This window comes from Notolepis coatsorum (genome assembly GCF_963971535.1).
Source record: "Notolepis coatsorum genome assembly, chromosome: 20".
Taxonomy (NCBI): Eukaryota; Metazoa; Chordata; class Actinopteri; order Aulopiformes; family Paralepididae; genus Notolepis; species Notolepis coatsorum.
The window spans coordinates 15,665,528-15,685,204 of NC_140184.1; the positions used below are offsets into that span (position 1 = coordinate 15,665,528).

The 19,677-nt window shown below is 42.3% G+C and overlaps 1 protein-coding gene across 2 annotated transcripts in view; it reads right to left on the reverse strand.

The window, feature by feature from the left end:
* The window catches only part of vps13c (vacuolar protein sorting 13 homolog C), a 216,122-nt gene that overhangs the window by 133,896 nt on the left and 62,549 nt on the right, over positions 1 to 19,677 (reverse strand). For both annotated transcript variants that reach the window (XM_084337487.1, XM_084337486.1), the window contains exons 13-19: positions 18,758 to 18,864; positions 16,147 to 16,321; positions 15,878 to 15,940; positions 14,853 to 14,991; positions 12,596 to 12,696; positions 11,302 to 11,444; positions 1,770 to 1,962 (exon numbers count right to left, since the gene is read on the reverse strand). In XM_084337487.1, coding sequence (XP_084193613.1) covers positions 1,770 to 1,962; positions 11,302 to 11,444; positions 12,596 to 12,696; positions 14,853 to 14,991; positions 15,878 to 15,940; positions 16,147 to 16,321; positions 18,758 to 18,864 — 921 coding nt within the window. The remainder of the gene's footprint in view (positions 1 to 1,769; positions 1,963 to 11,301; positions 11,445 to 12,595; positions 12,697 to 14,852; positions 14,992 to 15,877; positions 15,941 to 16,146; positions 16,322 to 18,757; positions 18,865 to 19,677) is intronic.

The window sequence follows — 19,677 nt, forward strand, 5'->3', positions numbered from 1 at the left end:
TGCAAGCTAATTATCCTAGCCAGCCATGTTTCCTATGTACTAAATATCCCTAAAATACTCTGTTCCGCCCCAATACATTGCAACGACGTCCACCGTATACCACACACTACTATAACCGTGGCATCAGAATTCACGCCACACACACACTCGGCATGTAAACTATAAAATAGCTCCGTGCAAGCTAATTATCCTAGCCAGCATTGTTTACTACCTCTCTACCCAGAGGTGCAGCGCGGGTCTCCTTCGCTCTCGGCCATCTCCTTCACTGATTGGTTGTTAGTGCGTGTGCTCATATCCAAACTTGGAAAATCGATATATCGAAACTTTTTCGACCACGTTTCATGTTTATTTCGAGGAAATAATTTATCGCGATAGTCATCGTTATCGTTTTATCGCCCAGCCCTACCATGAGTGTTTAACACTAGCACAGCCGACAAGGGGTCAAATGACCCCTAGGCATTTTCAATAAATGTATCCTCGTCACTCGGTCGAGCTCCAGCTCTGTCACTCAATGACTTTTCCTAAAAGTACCCCTTTTATCTGGCACGGTTTCTGAAATTTCAAAATGACTTCAGGAAAATGTTATTAGAACGTTACTCTTTGCCCGTCAATAGGTGGCTCTTCCATCAAAAAATTTAAATTAAAAGATTATAATATATATACATATTTTTTAAATAGTTTATATTTTCTTTTTTTATGTCACTCAAACCTACATTTCATTGTGGTAAACCTCATATTTTTATATTCAGAGGTAATTATATAGTTTACAGTGTTTATTTTTCTCATATTTCTCATATAAGCTGTCGGGTCATCTGACCCGTTCATCATCATCATCATTAGGTGGCTTCTTCGTTCCGAAGGTTGCCTATCACTCTCCAACCCATTCTGTCCCCACTTCTTCTCTCCAACTCCGTGACTCCGCCTCTCACTCCGCTCCAATCACAGACGTCGTCCACCCAGCCTCTTCTTGGTCTTCCACTTCCTCTCTTTCCATCCACCTTCCCCATCACCACTAGGGATGGGTACCTTTCACATTTGAACCGATACCGGTACCTGTGAATCGATACCGGTACCCAACGGTACCTTTTTTCGGTACTTTAGTCTCAAGAAATTTTATTTACCTACATCAGTCGTAAAAAAATAAATACAAACTTCAAATAACTACAATTTCGACAGTTTTCGGCTTGTCATTGCTCCGACTGCTTTGTTGTTGAATCAAGTCAAATCCTAGGTAAGCATATATTGTGCGTGTGAACGTTGACATGAAAAGAAAAAAGGAAAAAAAAAAAAAAAAAAAAAAAAAAAAATTTAAAACATTTTTTTTAATTTTTTTTTCAATTTTTTTTCGGTTTCTCACTTGATTCGATACTCGGTAGTACCGACGTGTTTCGGTTCGGTACCTCAAAAGTACCGAATTCGGTACCCATCCCTAATCACCACCTTCTTGAACATCTCCCCGCTGGATCCTCTCAGAACATGCCCGCACAACTCCATCTTTCTCTTTTTCAATCTCTCCAGCAGCTGTCCTCCTTGCATATCCGTTCCTGGCGGGAATTAATGGCATTTTCTCCATGGCTGTGCTAGTGTTAAGAGTGTGTTTAAGTGTGTGTATATGTGTGTGTGTGTGTGTGTGCGTGTGTTGTGTGTTGTGTGTGTATACTGTACGTGTGTGTGCATGTGTAACCATCCATGAGTGTTTAAGAATCTGTTTAAGTGTGTGTGTGTGTGTGCGTGTACGTGTGCGTGTGTGGCCATGTCTGTCTCAGTACCGCGTCGTAGATGATCTCCACGGGCTGCGAGTGCACGCGGAGCAGCTGGTCGGCGGCACTGTCCTCCGGGTTGAGCTCAAACAGGATGCTGAGCAGAGAGGAGGAGGAGTCGCCCAGCGAGGCGATGAGTGAAGGTACCGCCCTCTGCTGCTGTAGACCAGTCACATACCAGTGCTTCAACGCTGCCTCCACCCTGCCACGCGGAGAGAGAGAGAGAGAGAGAGAGAGAGAGAGAGAGAGAGAGAGAGAGAGAGAGAGAGAGAGAGAGAGAGAGAGAGAGAGAGGTGGCGTGTGAACAACAGAATCAGTATGTAGGTATTGAGTTCATCAAAACTATATTATGCAGGTATTGAGTTAATCAAAACTATATTATGCATCATTATTATATATAATTATGAAAAATAGCGTTCAATATCACTCCACTATTATGTAGTTATACGATATATATATTAATACAATACTCAATTCAACTTCTATGGTGTGATGACTGGAGAGATACCGTTCCATGTGTTCCATACTGTACTGCCTCAACTCAATTATGTGAAGGCCACACACATACAGGGCTACCTACTAACCCACTCACCCACCTACCCACTCACCCACAACAGCTAAAAATAGGTCTGTGTGCCTGTACATCCAGGAACGCCTGTGTAAGCGCCGCATTATACAATATGCCACTAACAAATGTGGGGCAAGTGCTGAGCTACCAAGAATTTGTATGATGCTACAGAGAACACAAGTAACACAAGCACAGCGGTTATTAGCTGACTGCTCCAGTAGAAAGACGCTCGCCTGACATATCGTCATGTAACGTGGCGTTCGAACGGCGGCAAATAGATGTTATAGACTGAGGCTGTTATAACTGGAGCTGACTGCTCCATGCTTCATCACCACAGACACCAGACTGAGGCTGTTAAACTCTTACCACGCACCGGGATGTATAGGTCACGTTTTGCACTTGCGCGCAAGTCGTGGCACTCTGCGAGCGTCTACAGGCTCGGGGGGCTGCATTTTTCGCAGAACATATAATATACTGTTTGAAACATCTATTTGCCGCCGTTCGAACGCCACCTCACTGGACCAATTCTGTGCCTCGGAAGGGAGTTACATGACGATATGTCAGGCGAGCGTCTTTTTACAGGCCGCGTGTCAAATGACCACGTCAGACAGTCTACGCTCGAGAACTGACCAATCACCGCTGATGGCAAAAAGTATTGGTCATCGTTGTAGCCAACGAGTGTCCGCTTCCAACGATACCCCACATGGGGGGGTGCGAATATAGGAAGTAGGTGAAAGTTGAAGAGCGAACATGAGTTGTAACTCAGACTTCAGAATGCATAGAGGTGGATGGCAGAAATGGATTTTGGAAAAAAAATTTACGTTGGTTTACTAAAACGGATTTTTATAAAATGTTGACCTCTACTCAGTGTTAATTTTGTCAGCAATTTTTTATTTTAGTTTTAGTCTTAGTCATGTCTCAAATGCTCTTTTTTCGTCTTCATCATATTTAGTCACCTTTATCTATTTTTCGTCAACTAGGCCTACAGGTCTGAGCATTTTAGTTTGTCTCTTTTGTTTAGTCTCGATTTAGTCTTTTTTGTTTAGTCTCGCCACTCAGTTACAGCCTCATGAGTTGGTGTGAGCTTTTTCTAAACAAAAACAAGCTAACGTTAGTGCTAGCTGGTTAGACTTATGTAAGCTATTTAATGTATTCTACTGTGGTGGATCAACATAATTCACCCACGGAACTATGTGTTGGGGATAAGGATTCCGCACTGACAATATACATATATTACTATAGGGCGGGCTATTCCTCTGTCTTTCACTATCAAATCTACTATGCTGTCATGCCTACTTATGTAGAGGCCCCTGTATACATGGCAACCATTTAAGATGTGGGACATGGTTTCAGCTATTTGGTCATTGCCATGATAAATACAGTGAGGAGCATGATTGCCTGGAAACCAGATGGAGAGATTCAGTTTAGATGGTAAGACCTGTAATCTCGCTTTCAAAGTAAAGATAACAATGCACTCATCTATGGCAACATTTTTTAACACAGAGTGAGAGACAGAATGGTCCGCAGCTGGGAGACACGCAGTGGTCTTCCCCTGCAGTCTCAACTCAGTCCATTGTTCCCGCTGTCTTTGCTGTTGTGCCCACAGGAGGCGACCTCTGGCATTAGTCAGTGGAAGTTGGTGATCCATTCCACACACAGTCATAGATGCTCTGACAGACATACTGGGGTCAGATATAATATTCTCTGAGACAGCCACTGCCTCAGAGTTAGACCCCATCCACTCCATCCGCCCATCCACACCACACATGTCATTTAGGTCCGGCCAGTCTGACCACAGTAGGCAATTTCCACCCTACATTGTGGGGAGCGCTTTGAGTGTCTAGAAAAGCGCTATATAAATGTAATGAATTATTATTAATTCATTATGGATACAGGAGTCACCCTCCAAATCATCACAAACAAAATGTAGGCTTTTGGCTTGGACATTCCTGCCATCTGCAGCCCCCTCAAGGTGCTCCCATGGTCGAGCGGACTGCACACGGACTGGACTCCGCGGAGGTCCGCTGGACTCTTTGAACTTTCATAGTCGAGCGTACCTCCGCGGACCAACTTCCTACATGTCTCACGCCAGTTTACACAACTTTTCCCACGCTGTTCAACTTCTGTCATGTCGTCGTCGTCATCCGATGTCAATAAAGCGTATGTTATCTCCGTTTCCAATATTTTGATAATAAAATGGGCAGTTTTACACACTTGAATAACAGGTACAGTCTAATGCGCGGCGCGGACGTCCGCGCATTAGAAAATAGGAGCTTCGCACTTGGAGTCCGCTTTGGGTCCGCTTTGAGTCCGCGAGAGTCCGCTCCGTGTACGGGCCGCTCGACTATGGGAGCACCTTTACAACTAATCTATGGACATTAGGCTTTCAAATATAAATGTACATGTCATTTACATGTGTACCCCTGACTGTGTAATAGCATCCTTGAGCAGTTGGTACTTTTAAACCGTGGTGAGAAATGCCTCTTCAAAAGTACATCCACCTTCTACAATGATGACTTCTCTACCGTCACATGCACGCACGCACGCACACACAAAGCAGCTGTTTGGCGGAGCTGTCCTCTGGGTTGAGCTTCCATGAGTGAGTCAATACCCTGTCCCTGCAGTAACGTCATCAAATGCAGTCAATCAATGTCTGTGTGTGCCAGACGTGCTTGCCATCAGCCATCTCCACACCGCAGTCTGTTTTCAGTGCTAATAGAAGGTCACATCCTTTTCGAGTGGGCTGTGAGGTGCTTTCCACGTTGCTTTGCCATCTGCCACATGTGCCATGCCTTTATTGATTCGTCCATTTTTGTGATGTCGGATGGAGTAGAAAAGTACACACAATTTACGTTTGTGGTATTTGAACGAAACGCAATAGAGCACTTCTGTCCACTTGACACAGAATCACAGGCATCCTAGCCGTCGAAAGACACATAACACGGTATAGCATAAAGGGAAAATCCACCCTAAAATATAATTCACATGTGATATTCCTGTAATCATTTACAGCGTAGTTTAAATGTGTGAATATAAACACGTCTCTCCTTAAGCTGAGCACCAGACAGGGCTCGAGTGATGACGTCATCAAGTGATAAATCCTGGAACAGCTCCATAGACAGTGAATAGTGGAATAACTCCAAGGGCACTATGACAGTACTCATGGTGATTTTACTGGGATAAAATCAAGATACTGTCTGTCTGTCGTGTCTCACAGCGATTGCCATAAACAAACGTGCTGCATATCTGATGTAGATAACAAGACGCAGAAATGGCTTGACTGAGTTTTCAGATTCAACAGATCCACTAAGCCAACCTCTGCTGCTGGTTTGGTTTCTCCGTCTCTAATACATTTTGTGATTGCCGGTGGGAAATGCTTATCTATAATGTATTTAAAGTGTGTGTGATTGTTTCAGTAATTATGAAGTTAGAAGTCTCCTTGGAAGCCCTTGGATTTCATAGTTACCAGTCTTTGGATTTCATAGTAACCGTTTGAAGCTAATGATCTGATACCCCCTTAGCTATGCCGTTCATTCTAATAGCATGGTTAAATAGAGCAGTAGGGCTAGCATATTAGATAATTTGGTCTAGACAAGTGATGTGAAGTTAGAGTTAGATTACTGTAGAGTCCCTCCCCTTCCAATGGACCAACATGGGATCCTATTTCTGTAAAAATATGAATATGAATGGTAATGAACGGCAAGAGACCCTTTTGACCTTTTTGAACTGTGCCATGAATTACATTATGATTAGGGGTGGGACGATACATCGATCCAGATCGATACATCGATGTAATTATCAATGATCGAATCGGATCGATGCGATGTAATAAGATCGATTCATATCGATACTCTTATTTTGAAAATCCTGTGGCGAGTCTAATATCCGCCCAAGAACAACAGCAGTAGCTCCGCGTGTGTAGATGTTACAGCATAGCATTCTCCCTTTCTGTGTGTGTGTGTGCGTGCGTCTTTGGAAAGACCAGATGAGGTCAGAGGAGTTTGATGTTTAAATGTTATTTAAACATAAACAATATAATACATAATAAATGTAGGCCTATACATGATCATGCAACATCAACAAATTGTTGTAGGAACGGTTTGGGAGAGGGAGGTAGGGAGGGGTTTTAGGTTGTGAGTTTTGAGTTCCAAAGATTTTTGCTTAAAGTTTAAAGCTCAATATATCAAAACATGGCACTTTACAGTGAACGGGAGGTCTATTTGTATTAAAAACAATATTGATTTTCTTTTAAATGTCTGGAAGAGCTCAAAAATACAAATGTCAAATGATATTTTCATTACCTTTTTTTGGTTGATCTAAATGTTACTGATTGTGTTAAATGGGCATATGATATCATCTCATATCGATTGCAGGCACCTGAATCTAATCGTATCGTATTGTATCGTGAGAGACTTTGTGATATCGGCAAATATCGTATCGTTGTCCAAAGAATCGATATCGTATCGTATCATGATGAAACTGGTGATTCCCACCCCTAATTATGATGTTTGTCAATTTAATAGTCAGCTAGCTAAAGTTACGTTATAGCAAAGATTATTTAACTATCGATAATGTTAGCTAACTTTCTTGACTTGCAAAATTATCTTTTAGGCAGCAGACCTAGAGAACTACTAGGTATGTGTGACCAATGACTAAAACGCATAACGTATATCATGCCAGTTAGGGTACCTTATGTATACTGAACCTGTCTATACTGTATACTTTACTTAGATTCTAGTGTTTACACTGCCTACTTGCTCAGATGCGTATATTCAGTTAATTCTATTGTTTACACAGCCTATTTTTACTTTTCGACTGTACTATAATTTTATTGCCTTTATTCATGTCTTCTACTATTACCATGCCCATACCTGTACCCCCCCCCCCTGCCTGAATTTCCCCAAGGGGATCAATAAGGGAATATCTTATCTTAAATTGACAAACATCATATGTGTAATCCACTCGCAGTTGACTACTGTACATATCTTTTCCGAAATAGGGTCCCATAGTGGTTATAGGAAGAGGACTTCGCCTCTCTATAAACATGACTGGTTGCTAGGTCGTTACTAGGGACTTGACAACTTGCTGGAGATGCCCAGACCATTTACATTCCATAGGAATCTAATGGGTCAGAGACTGAGTTAATCTTTCTAGGTATTAGTTTGACAGTCACAAATTACTTTTGCAGATTTCACAACCTCTGCGTCGTCTCATTTAAACTGCCAAACTGTCCATTATGCCATTATCCAAAACGGCAACTCAACTTTATTATTTCAGCTCTATAAGGTGGTCAAATTAAAGAAGAACAGAGTGATATCGTATTGAATTGTACTACTTAAGAGAAGATTTGTATTGTGGTCCAGGTGCTGCGATCATAATAATTTGTATCAGGAACTCTCCAGTGATTCCCACACTTAACTCAATCAGCGCCGGAGGCCTAGAGCCTCTTAGTTCCTACTGCGCCAACGCTCTAAGAGATAGGGATAAGTGGCTGTGTTTGCAGGGCTATATGCCCATTTGACATCAACTATCTATCGTTCAATATGTGAAAAAGAATAAAAATGTTCATGCATACGTTCGCATGTTATACCGTGGTGAATATAAGTATAGTTTCAGATTGATCCTGGCTAATCCCAGAAAACGGCACTATGGAGGAATACGTGAATTTCACTAAAAGCGTTGGCATTGCTCGCCTGGACACGCTACTATTTCCAAATCAAATGTATATAATAGGTATTATGTTTCATCGTGAATGCATGAAAGGGGGGGGGGGGGGGGGTAGTTTTTTTATGGTTTGATCGTCACCAACTATAGTCGGGTCTGGCGCTGAATGGTTGGCGAGTTAATCTGACTATCCTCGGGTCTGGCGCTGATTGAGTTAATGTTCATGATTTGCTATATAAACCAGGCAGACCGGTAGGTGTCAGATGCAGCCAATCAGTTATTGTTCACCTGAGCTTCAGAATGGGCAAACTGAGTCATCTAAGCACTTTGAGCAAGGCATCATCTTCAGTGCCGCCCTCCTGGTCATTCTGTGCACGATGTTGCCGTCAACATCACCAATGAGCTACAGCTACAGATGGACACCCAGTGCTGAATTGGTGTGTTTAATAACCTAGCGATTAGAATCTAATACGAGGCGGTCAGGTGGCGTAGCGGAGATTGCGCTCGTCACCAACGCAGGAGATGCTGGGTTCGAGCCCAGCTCTCGCCGTTGCTACCAGCTTGGCTGGTCGTTCATACTAATACAATTGGCAGTATTAGGGGGTGGGAATCTGGCGTTGTGGACAGGTCAGGTCTCGGCGCTTGCTCAGCGGGGGCAGGACTTGGTGGAGATAGCGTGCCCTCCCACGCGTTACACTTCACCAATGAGAGTCCTCGCTGCCAAGTGAAAAGACGTCACTGGCAGTCGCCGCACGTATCGGAGGAAGCGTGCGGTCGGCTTCGGGACGCCCTTGTACCGTCTCGTAGGAAAACATGCATACAGCAGCCAGGTAGGGGAGGGGGGGAATTGGCACGGCGACTGGGAGGGGGAGAAAAACAGAAAATTGGAGAAAGAGAAATAAAAAAAGAATCTAATACGAAGCTCCCTTTACAAGCTGTATTCCTTTGCAAGGCACATAATGTCCTACCTTAACACATTGATGGCCTTCAGCGCCAGTGCATTATTCAATGGATATAGTTTTAGAATGCCAAACTTGCGAGTCCTAAAACTATATTTTATATTATAGCTATGGATCTAATAACGCGGTCGACTGTCAGTGAGTTGCTTCTGGTCAACATGCAAGAAACAGATTCATCCGTACATTTCCGTTTTATACCATTTTGAATATGAGTATAGTTTGAGTGATTCTGAGTAATTCCAGGAAAAGACGAGAAAAAGGCATTTAGTGTAATCCAGTTATCATGTTGTAATTTTTCGGCTGATTATCTAATCATCCTGAAATCAACGCTAGATTATTGGTATTATGTCTCCTCGTGTATACATGTTGCTTGAACCCCCCCCCCCCCCCCCCCCCCCACACACACAGCTTCGATCGCGGGAGAAATAAATATCAGATCAACGGAATATTGGATATATAGAGTCCTTACCTGGTCTCTGATGTAATGCAAAGGTGTAAGGCGGGCGGGGTTAGTGTTCCATGCCATCGTTGTAAGCGCCTGCCTCGCCTGAGTATTTAAACCCCGCCCCCACGGCTCAGATCGGCTCAGAAAGCACACCAGACCGTTTCAAATGGAGTGCAATAGCTCCGCAAGGCAGTAGAGGGCGGTGTTGACCGTCTGCCAGCTCAGACACATTCACCAGGGTCTGCAGAGGCTGCAGCCATGAATTATGAATAGATATAGCGAATAAAAGAAATAACGATCATAAAAACGAGTTAACTCGTTGTTGGCGTTATTCGATTGGCGGGCAATATCGAGTTAACTTGTTCTTGGCGCAGAATGTGTTAACATACCTAATGTAAATTAGCATAACGTAAAATAGCATAATGAAATACGTACTTATTAAAGTGTGCATGATTGTTTCATTAATTATGAAGTAAATCTCTTTTTGGAAGCCCTTGCCAATCCTCGTTGACGTCACTGGACCTCATGGTTACCGTCTGAAGCTAATCATGCGATGCCACAAGATGCCCTCATGATCAAACTAGGTCATAGTGAGAGAGAGGATGAAGGGGCTTACTTAATGGCCTGGCTTACTTAATGGCCACATAACACGGTATAGCATAAAGGGAAAATGTGCCGAGCCTTTATAGATTAATTTTTTGTTTGTGATGTCGGATGGCCTAAAAAAGTACACACAATTTACATGTGTGGTATTTGAACAAAACGCAATGGAGCACTTCTGTCCACTTGACACAGACTCGCAGGCGTCCTAGCCGTTGGATGCCACATAACACGGTATATCATAAAGGGAAAATCCACCCTAAAATATAATTCACATATGTTATTCCTGTAATAATTTACAGCGTAGTTTAAATGTGAATATGAATATGTCTCTCCGTAACCCTTTCACTGCTGCACTACCAAACGATTAACCCTTTCACTGCCACACAACAGCAGGTTAACCCTTTCACTGCCACACTACATAAGGTTAACCCTTTACTATCACACTACCGACGGTTACTACCGGTTACCATCAGTAGTGTGATAGTAAAGGGTTAACCTTCTGTAGTGTGGCAGTGAAAGGGTTAAGCTGAGCACCAGACAGGGCTCGAGTGATGATGTCATCAAGTGATAAATCCTGGAACAGCTCCATAGACAGTGAATAGTGGAATAACTCCAAGGGCACTATGACAGTACTCATGGTGATTTTACTCTTTTGGAAGCCGGAAGCTGGACCAGCACTCTCAGATTCAATATTTGTTAATGGCAGCCATTAAAAAGCCATCAGGCTGCCATTAAAAAATATTGAAAAAAAAATAAAAAGAAATATTGAATCCGAGAGTGCTGGTCCAGCTTCCTGCTTTCTTCAACTCAATTCTACGGGATTACAGCACCCAGTGTCAGACTTTGTGAGCGCGGTCTAACTTGACTTTTTTACTCTTTTGGAAGCCCCAATCCTCTTTGACGTCACTGGACCTCATGGTTACCGTCTGAAGCTAATCATGCCATACCAAAAGATGCCCTCATGGACGAACTAGGTCATAGTGAGAGAGAGGATGAAAGGGCTTACTTAATGGCCTGAGCGGCGGGTCTCTGGTACAGTATATGCTTGTGCTCAGGTCAATTTGAATGAATGAATGAAAACTTTATTTAACAGATTGCAGAATGGGTACAGCACAGTACAGCTCAATACATACAATTGTTAAGGGGATGCAGACCAGAGAAAGACTTTCATCTTGTTTACATCAGGGTCCCCCATTTTCAATTCATCATAACATGAATTGCATGAATTGCAATCATGCAATACCAAAGAATTCCCTTATGGTTGAACTAGGTCCTACTGAGAGAGAGGATGAATGGACTTACTTAATGGCCTGAGCTCCGGGTCTCTGGTATATTTTGGTGCTCAGGTCGATCATCTGAACCTTGAGGATCTCTGGAACATTGGGCTGCTCTCGCACTGTGATGGACGTCCTGAACAGCTTGAAGGTGATGATCACAGCTACGTACTGGAGCACACACAAAACACAACATTGTGAGGTCTCCAGTATATATATATATATATATATAGTTTCTAGGGCAGTCAGTTTATCGTGTTAATTTGATTAATTAATTACAAAGCAAATTATCGCGTTATGAAAATCAACTCAATTTATTAAAACAATCTTTTATTTTAAATAAATTGTCTTATTATATATATTTTTTAATCGCATTCATTCCATAAGAACGTAGAATAAACATTTAGACCTTTTTTTTTTAATGGCCATTTGCATGTTCTTGGTATCTGATTCTAGGGACATCTATGGATCTCAGGGAATGTATTCCCAGTGTCAGAAATACTGTGTCTGTTACTAGGCTTGAGTAAATTGTAATCAACCAAATGAGAATATCAATTCAATTCTTTTTTTTTATTTCTTTTTTTTGACTGAATAAAATGCTAAAATTTACCAGACCTGAAAAATCTAAGCAAATTACTAAAGGGAAGATGATTAAACAGAAGGTTTTGTAGATACAGTACTGAATTCTGCCATCCGGACACATGCAATTTGAAATATGATTATAGAATATAAAATATCAGGCCTAAAATAGTTATGCGATTAAAATGCGATTAATTAGATTAATTAATTACAAATCCTGTAATTAATTAGATTCATCTTTTTAATCGCCTGACAGCACTAATAGTTTCATATAGTATAAGTTTCAAGTTTTGTTATATTTGTCACATATACGTATATGTACATTATAGTGAAATGATTGGTTCTGTATGAGCCCCCTGAGATTGTGGTTCATACAGTAAAGAGTAAAATAATAAGGACCAAACACTATACAAAATATACAATATACAAAACTAAAATGTACAAAATGCAGAATGCAAAGAGGTTGAAGAGGTTGTGCAAATCATTTAGGAATAAATGTGTGTTTAAAGTGAGTGTGTGTCATGTGGATGTTGTGTGCCAGGAATGTAGAATGGATAAGTTGGTGTTGCATAGAGTCCGCATTGAGCATCATGATGGCCTGGGGATAAAACTGGGGGTCAAATACTGTGTGTGCGTGTGTGTGTGCGTGTGTTGGTGTGTGTGTTGGTGTGTACGCGCGCGTGCGTGTGTGTGTGTGTGCATCAACATGACGCAGACACAGGGTTGCTCAGACGGTGACCGACCTGCTTTGGTATGGTCAGGTTGTGAGAGCTGCCACTGTATCCAATGGCAGTGTAGAGTTTCCCCTTCTCTTCTGTGGTCATCAGATCATCCAGTCCCGTACCTGGAGAGTCAGAGATCATTCTTATTGTTAATCAACTATAAAGGTCTTCTTTTTCTTTTTTTTCTTTTTAACCAGTCAGGTTAGGTCAAAACTGTATCCACAGGGAAGATCTGGCAGGAATTTGTATATTAACAATTACTAACCAAGGTTACAGATAGTAACGAGTGTCCTAGTTAAGGTCTTATACACACATTATTACAGATAGTAGCTAGTGTCTACATACCAGGCTATTAGGCCAATATGGGCTATTTGGCTATGGGGTGGGCCTTAACCTACAGCAGTGGTTCCCAAAGTGTGGGGCGCGACCACAAGGTATAGACTAAACCATGATACAGAAGACTAGACTAAACCATGTTACAGAAGACTAGACTAAACCATGTTACAGAAGACTAGACTAAACCATGTTACAGAAGACTAGACTAAACCATGTTACAGAAGACTAGACTAAACCATGTTACATAAGACTAGACTAGACCATGTTACAGAAGACTAGACTAAACCATGTTACAGAAGACTAGACTAGACCATGTTACAGAAGACTAGACTAAACCATGTTACAGAAGACTAGACTAAACCATGTTACAGAAGACTAGACTAAACCATGTTACAGAAGACTAGACTAAACCATGTTACAGAAGACTAGACTAAACCATGTTACATAAGACTAGACTAGACCATGTTACAGAAGACTAGACTAAACCATGTTACAGAAGACTAGACTAGACCATGTTACAGAAGACTAGACTAAACCATGTTACAGAAGACTAGACTAAACCATGCTACAGAAGACTAGACTAAACCATGCTACAGAAGACTAGACTAGACCATGTTACAGAAGACTAGACTAGACCATGTTACAGAAGACTAGACTAGACCATGTTACAGAAGACTAGACTAGACCATGTTACAGAAGACTAGACTAGACCATGCTACAGAAGACTAGACTAGACCATGCTACAGAATACTAGACTAGACCATGTTACAGAAGACTAGACTAGACCATGTTACAGAAGACTAGACTAGACCATGTTACAGAAGACTAGACTAAACCATGTTACAGAAGACTAGACTAAACCATGTTACAGAAGACTAGACTAGACCATGTTACAGAAGACTAGACTAAACCATGTTACAGAAGACTAGACTAGACCATGTTACAGAAGACTAGACTAGACCATGTTACAGAAGACTAGACTAGACCATGTTACAGAAGACTAGACTAGACCATGCTACAGAAGACTAGACCATGCTACAGAAGACTAGACTAAACCATGCTACAGAAGACTAGACTAAACTATGTTACAGAAGACTAGACTAGACCATGCTACAGAAGACTAGACTAAACCATGCTACAGAAGACTAGACCATGCTACAGAAGACTAGACTAAACCATGCTACAGAAGACTAGACTAAACCATGCTACAGAAGACTAGACTAAACCATGCTACAGAAGACTAGACTAAACCATGCTACAGAAGACTAGACTAGACCAGGGGTTCCCAAACTTTTCAGGCCGCAACCCAAAAATAACGGGGTCAGAGAGCCGCGACCGCCACTATTATAGGAGGTAAAAAAAATTAAATTAATATTTTTTTTTTTTAAATGGAAATGTATGGTTGAAACATGCACACGTTCAAACGCACACACACTAATAAGCATTGGAGGCTTTTAACCAGGGCCGGACTGGGGAAATCATTCAGGCCAGGAAATATAGTGCAACATATAGCCCCAGTCAGGCCACTTTTTAAGCAGGGGGTCTGGGGGCTAGCATATGTATGATTAGCAACAACACTGATTTTGATGGATTTTCAGTTTTTTCGTAATGTCAGATTGAAAATAATACAATCTTTTATTAAACTTCAGCCCTGATCATAACACCACATATTAATTTTATAATTATAACCCTTTAAATGCCAGTGTGTGTGATGGCATATATTTGCAATATATCAAATGCAAAGTAGATTTTTCTGGGGGGGATTATTACAGGCTAGCATGTGTCAATGATTAGCAACAACAGGGTCCCGCCTCCACCAATCACATGCGGCTCCTTTTGTGTGTGTGAGAGCAAGAGAGAGAGCGAGAGAGCGAGAGAGCGAGAGAGAGAGAGAGAGAGAGAGAGAGAGAGAGAGAGAGAGAGAGAGAGATAGGGGGCTCACTCTCAGGCTCCTGGGTCTCTTCCACCTCCTCCTCCTTCTTCTTCGCCTTGCGCCCAAAGAGACCGCTGAAGAAGCCTCCTCCTCCCTGCTTCTGATCCGCTGCCTTCTTGCCCACGACCTTCTGCCCCGACCGGATCACCTGGTAGGAGGGGTGGAGGAGTGGAAAACAAAAAGAGAACAGAACAGGCATAAGAACAGAAACCCGTTTCAGGAGGTCATCCCTCGCCACTTCAGCCCCTCTCTAGCTGGTAGACCAGACCAGTGGAGGCCAGAAAACGAATGCTCGCCAATTGGGCACAACATACTGTAATGAGGTGAAATTACATTGTTGACTTTGTAACATACAGTATATAATCCCAGCACTTTTTGCATATGGCTTTTGCATGATCGACTAAATATTGCAACTTTTCATTACGCTGCGCCCAATTGGCGAACATTTGTTGGTGGCGACAGTGGCTCAGTTGTCTGGTACTCGGAAGGTTCCCGGTTCGATTCCGGCTCCTCCCGGGCAGCGAGTCAAAGTGTCCTTGAGCAAGACACTTAACCCATAATTGCTCCTGATGAGCAGGTTGGCACCTTGCATGGTTGCCTCCGCCGTCGGTGTGTGAATGTGCAAGTGAATGGGTGAATATGAGGAACAAAAATTGTAAAGCGCTTTGGATAAAAGTGTTATACTGTATAAATGCACCATTTACCATTTTCACACAAATACTAAGTAAATACTAACCCACTAGACTTCTGAAATACGCACCAACTGACTACATTACAGGCAAGGCAGTAATGGTATAAAAAAAAGAAAAACAGGACTACTGCAAATCTACGGTCATATTTCATCTACTACTCTCACGTGAATCTAGGGACCACTTTTGTCTGGAAAATTCAGCACGGCTACATCACTGCTCGTCTCTATTCTAGTAGGAGCATGGGAGGGGGAGGGGGGGGGGGGGGGATATTGTCCATGCGTCACAAATTACATTCTGAATTAGATCAGCGTTTAAAACGGAACAAAGCCAGAGATGAAGTACCTCCATTTTTGCTTGTTGCCGGGCCAACGTGATGTTGAAAACATCTAGAAGTTTCTCCAGATCCTGTTGTCAACAGACAGAAAAACAAGACATGTTTCATTCACCAAGTACAAATGCATTCCTAAAAACAAATGTTGTGAATCTATGTATGGTGTACTGTACCAAAATAAATTATTGTGTTGCTATTATTGTAAGGTACTCTGACTGAGAGAGTAAGCTATATTCCTAAAATGCCAAGGTTCTCAAACAATAACAATAACAATATTGACCTGTATTTGATTCTCTGTGTCCAGACTCAGTTTGCTCTGGGTCAGAAGCTTGGCTTTGTAGGCGGCCTTGTAGGCCTTGAGGTTCTGCCTGTGCTTCCTGATGTTGGACCAAGACCACATCTGGTAGATGCGTCTGATGTGAACCTCCAGGATGCTGTCCATACAATACCTCCACCTAGAGCGAAGGCAAACGGCACACACAAACCAAACCTGAAAAGGGTGGTGGGCAGATATGGAGAGATGGGGGACTTTCACGCCGTTCTGATACATCCATCTTGCAGAATTGGGATTATAAACATTAAAGCTGTTTCACCTTGACGATGAATGTTTGTGCGAAAATCTTTCTTAAGTCCTTAGTTACTATAGGCCCGCGGGCCAAATCCGGGTCCTCCTGGCATTTTCATCCGGCACCCAGACTGAATTCACCTATCAATTTCTATCAATCAATATTCCTTCCCGCGAAATCATGTGTTTTTTTTATTTCGGCCCCCTCTGTAAGTGAGTTTGACACCCCTGCTCTAGGATATTCGTGCGGAAAAAAAATTTGGAAGGAGGATAATGAGTGGATAGCCCCCATTCGCATGGCACTGCTGTGCGCGGATCATCTCACCTCCTTTTCAACTTTGAACATGAAAGGTAGTTGAGTTCTCTTTCTCTCTCTCTGTGTGTGTATGTGTGTGTGTTTAGAATTCCAAAAAGAATAGGATAATCTCACAGAAGTAAAAGCACATTACAAAGATTATAGCTGGCATAGTCTATAGCAGCGGTTCTCAAACTACGGGTCGCGACCCAAAGTGGGGTCGCGGGTAGGTAACAGAGCAGAGAAAACAGTGCTGAAAACGGTCAACGAAAAAGGACTACATGCTTCGTTTATTATTATTATTATCTAACTGACATCTTTGTCCGACTCAATGTGTTGAATCTGGGACTACAAGGTTCGCGACACAGATCTGTTTGGACTGACAGCTCAAATGGAGAGCTAGGTGGCACTCCAGGATAATCAGCGGCGATTTCGGGGGTATTTACTCTGCTTGATGGCTTTTTGGTGGAACAGAATGTTGCAAACATGTTTTGAAGCCCATCATCTGTAGCCACATAGAAGGGCTCATTGAACAATTTCGGAAAAATGTTCCCAAACAATTTGGACCGTCGGTGTGTGAATGTGTGAGTGAATGGGTCAAATGTGAGGAACAAATTGTAAAGCGCTTTGGATAAAAGTGCTACAGTATATAAATGCACCATTTACCATTGAATGCAGGCCTACTCTCCCTAAAGAAAAAAGGAGTTGTGAAACATGGTATTTTGAAACACTAAATTGTAATGGAAACACTGCATGTGCTCTGTATCAATCCTGGCATGGCTGCTGGGCTGTTACAACCACTTTACACATCAATATGAGTCAACCCTTTGAGTCAACCCTCCCACGGGCCGGAGTTATAGGTCTACCATTGCCGAAAAATGGAAATAAGGAACAAGCTGTTCTTTCGCAATGCGACTCAAACGCAATATGAATATGAGTTCAGGTCCATTCTCGATCCATCTAACAGTCGGTTTATTATTCTTTTGGTGTGAAATAGAACGCAGAGAAATGGAACATCCCCTCCGGACCCAGTGTGTATTGTTACCATAGCTACCATACGGAAAAGCTCCCATGCAGATTTGTCACATTCCCCCCACACTGAGTTTTCACATCGCACTGGTGTGAACCGGCTTTCAGCTTAACACTTTCTTTTTTTTATCTACTTTTTCTCCTCCTTTTTTCTGTATTTTTCTCCCATCCCAATTTAGTCATCATGTCAATTCCCCCCTCCCCTTCCTGGTCATTGCGCGCATTTGCCCCCCCCCCCCCACACTTGCCAGTCTAGGGAGGGTTGATAGATACTATCACATGTCCCCTCCGATACATGCAGAGTCAGCCAGCCGTTTCTTTTCACCTTACAGCGAGGATTCTCATTGGGGGAGCGTAACGCGTGGGAGGCTCACACTACTTCCCCCAGTTCCCTCCATCGCTGAGCAGGCGCCCCGACCGACCTGTAGGAGTCGCTGTTTACAACGACCAGGACACACACCCCGCCGGCTTCCCACCCGCTAACACTGCCAATTGGTTAGTATGGATGACCGACCAAGCCGGAGGTACCACTCTGACAGCTGGATTCGATACCAGTGTCTCCGCTGCGCTACCCAGCCGTCCCCTACAGCTTAACACTTTCATGTTCTTTTGTGCCAATGAATCAACGACAAAGGCTACTATACTGTATGTCAAACTGCCCTTTTCCCCTGTAACCCAGATTATTCCGATTATTAACCCATGTCAGATTATTAACCCATGTCAGATTACGAGCGTGTCAGGCATTGTACTGTACATGTTTTACATAAAAAAACACATTCAACACATAAAATCATCTCTCTTTTGTCTCTCGACTCAAAAGTGCGACCTCTATTCTCTTCAACATGTGTGTGGTTATAGATACAACAGGAAACCTAGTAAAGGTACATGCCCATAATTCTGTAGAACGCATTAATTAATGTTCCTGTACCTGTCAGACAACCATTTTGAGATTTCTTATACAAGTGGATCCAATCTATTATGATTCCATATTGATGGACTGACCAGTGCTTGGCATTTCTGTGTACAGGTACGTTCGGTCTGAACTTCCGGTAGGGGCCGTTCTTCACCATGCAGTCAATGGACTCCAGAAGTTCCACCATGGTTAGGTACTGTGTAGGAAGGACATAGATAGATATAATACCATACAATTAGGGCTGTCTTAAATACTTCAAAGCTTCGTTCGATGGGCATGGGATTCGAATATGAGAATACAATTCGATTATTAAACAAAAAAAAAAAAAAAAAAAAAAAAAATTAATTTATTTTTTGCTAAATCAACTCTGCCTCTCTTTGTTAACTACGGTACAACAAGCAATGCTGTTTGTTATTTAAGATGAGGTCGGACTCGGCACTGACAGATTTGTGTTCATTGTGCTGCTTTTATAAAGCCTCAAATGACGGCTTACAATATTTCATGAAAGCAAAGAGTTTTGTTTGTCTAAGATTTAAAACGGTTTAAACTTTACAGCACTGACAAAGTTGAACAAAGTGCTGTACAAGTTCTCACAATATAAAAAAAATTATAATAATAATAAAATAAAAAAATTCTCGAAGCTTCGAATTAAAATAGAATCTCGGCCCCGAAGCTTAGAATTCCAAAAAAAATAATCGAAGGTCAGCCCTACATACAATACCATAATTATACTGTGTTGTCCCTGTAGGGAGATTTGTCTTGGACTCAAATGCTGCACACACTGTAGCTGCCTATAGTGGTAACATTTAAACATAAATCAAGCAACACATACTGTAGCATATCACAACCACAAATGACACATATTGCACAAATGCCACATATTGCACAAATTACACATATTACACAAGCAGCAGCAACACCCCCCCCCCCCCCCCCCCCCCCTCACATCATATCATGAGTCTATTGCATCCTACCAGAAACAATTAACCAGTATGGTACTGTATAAGAA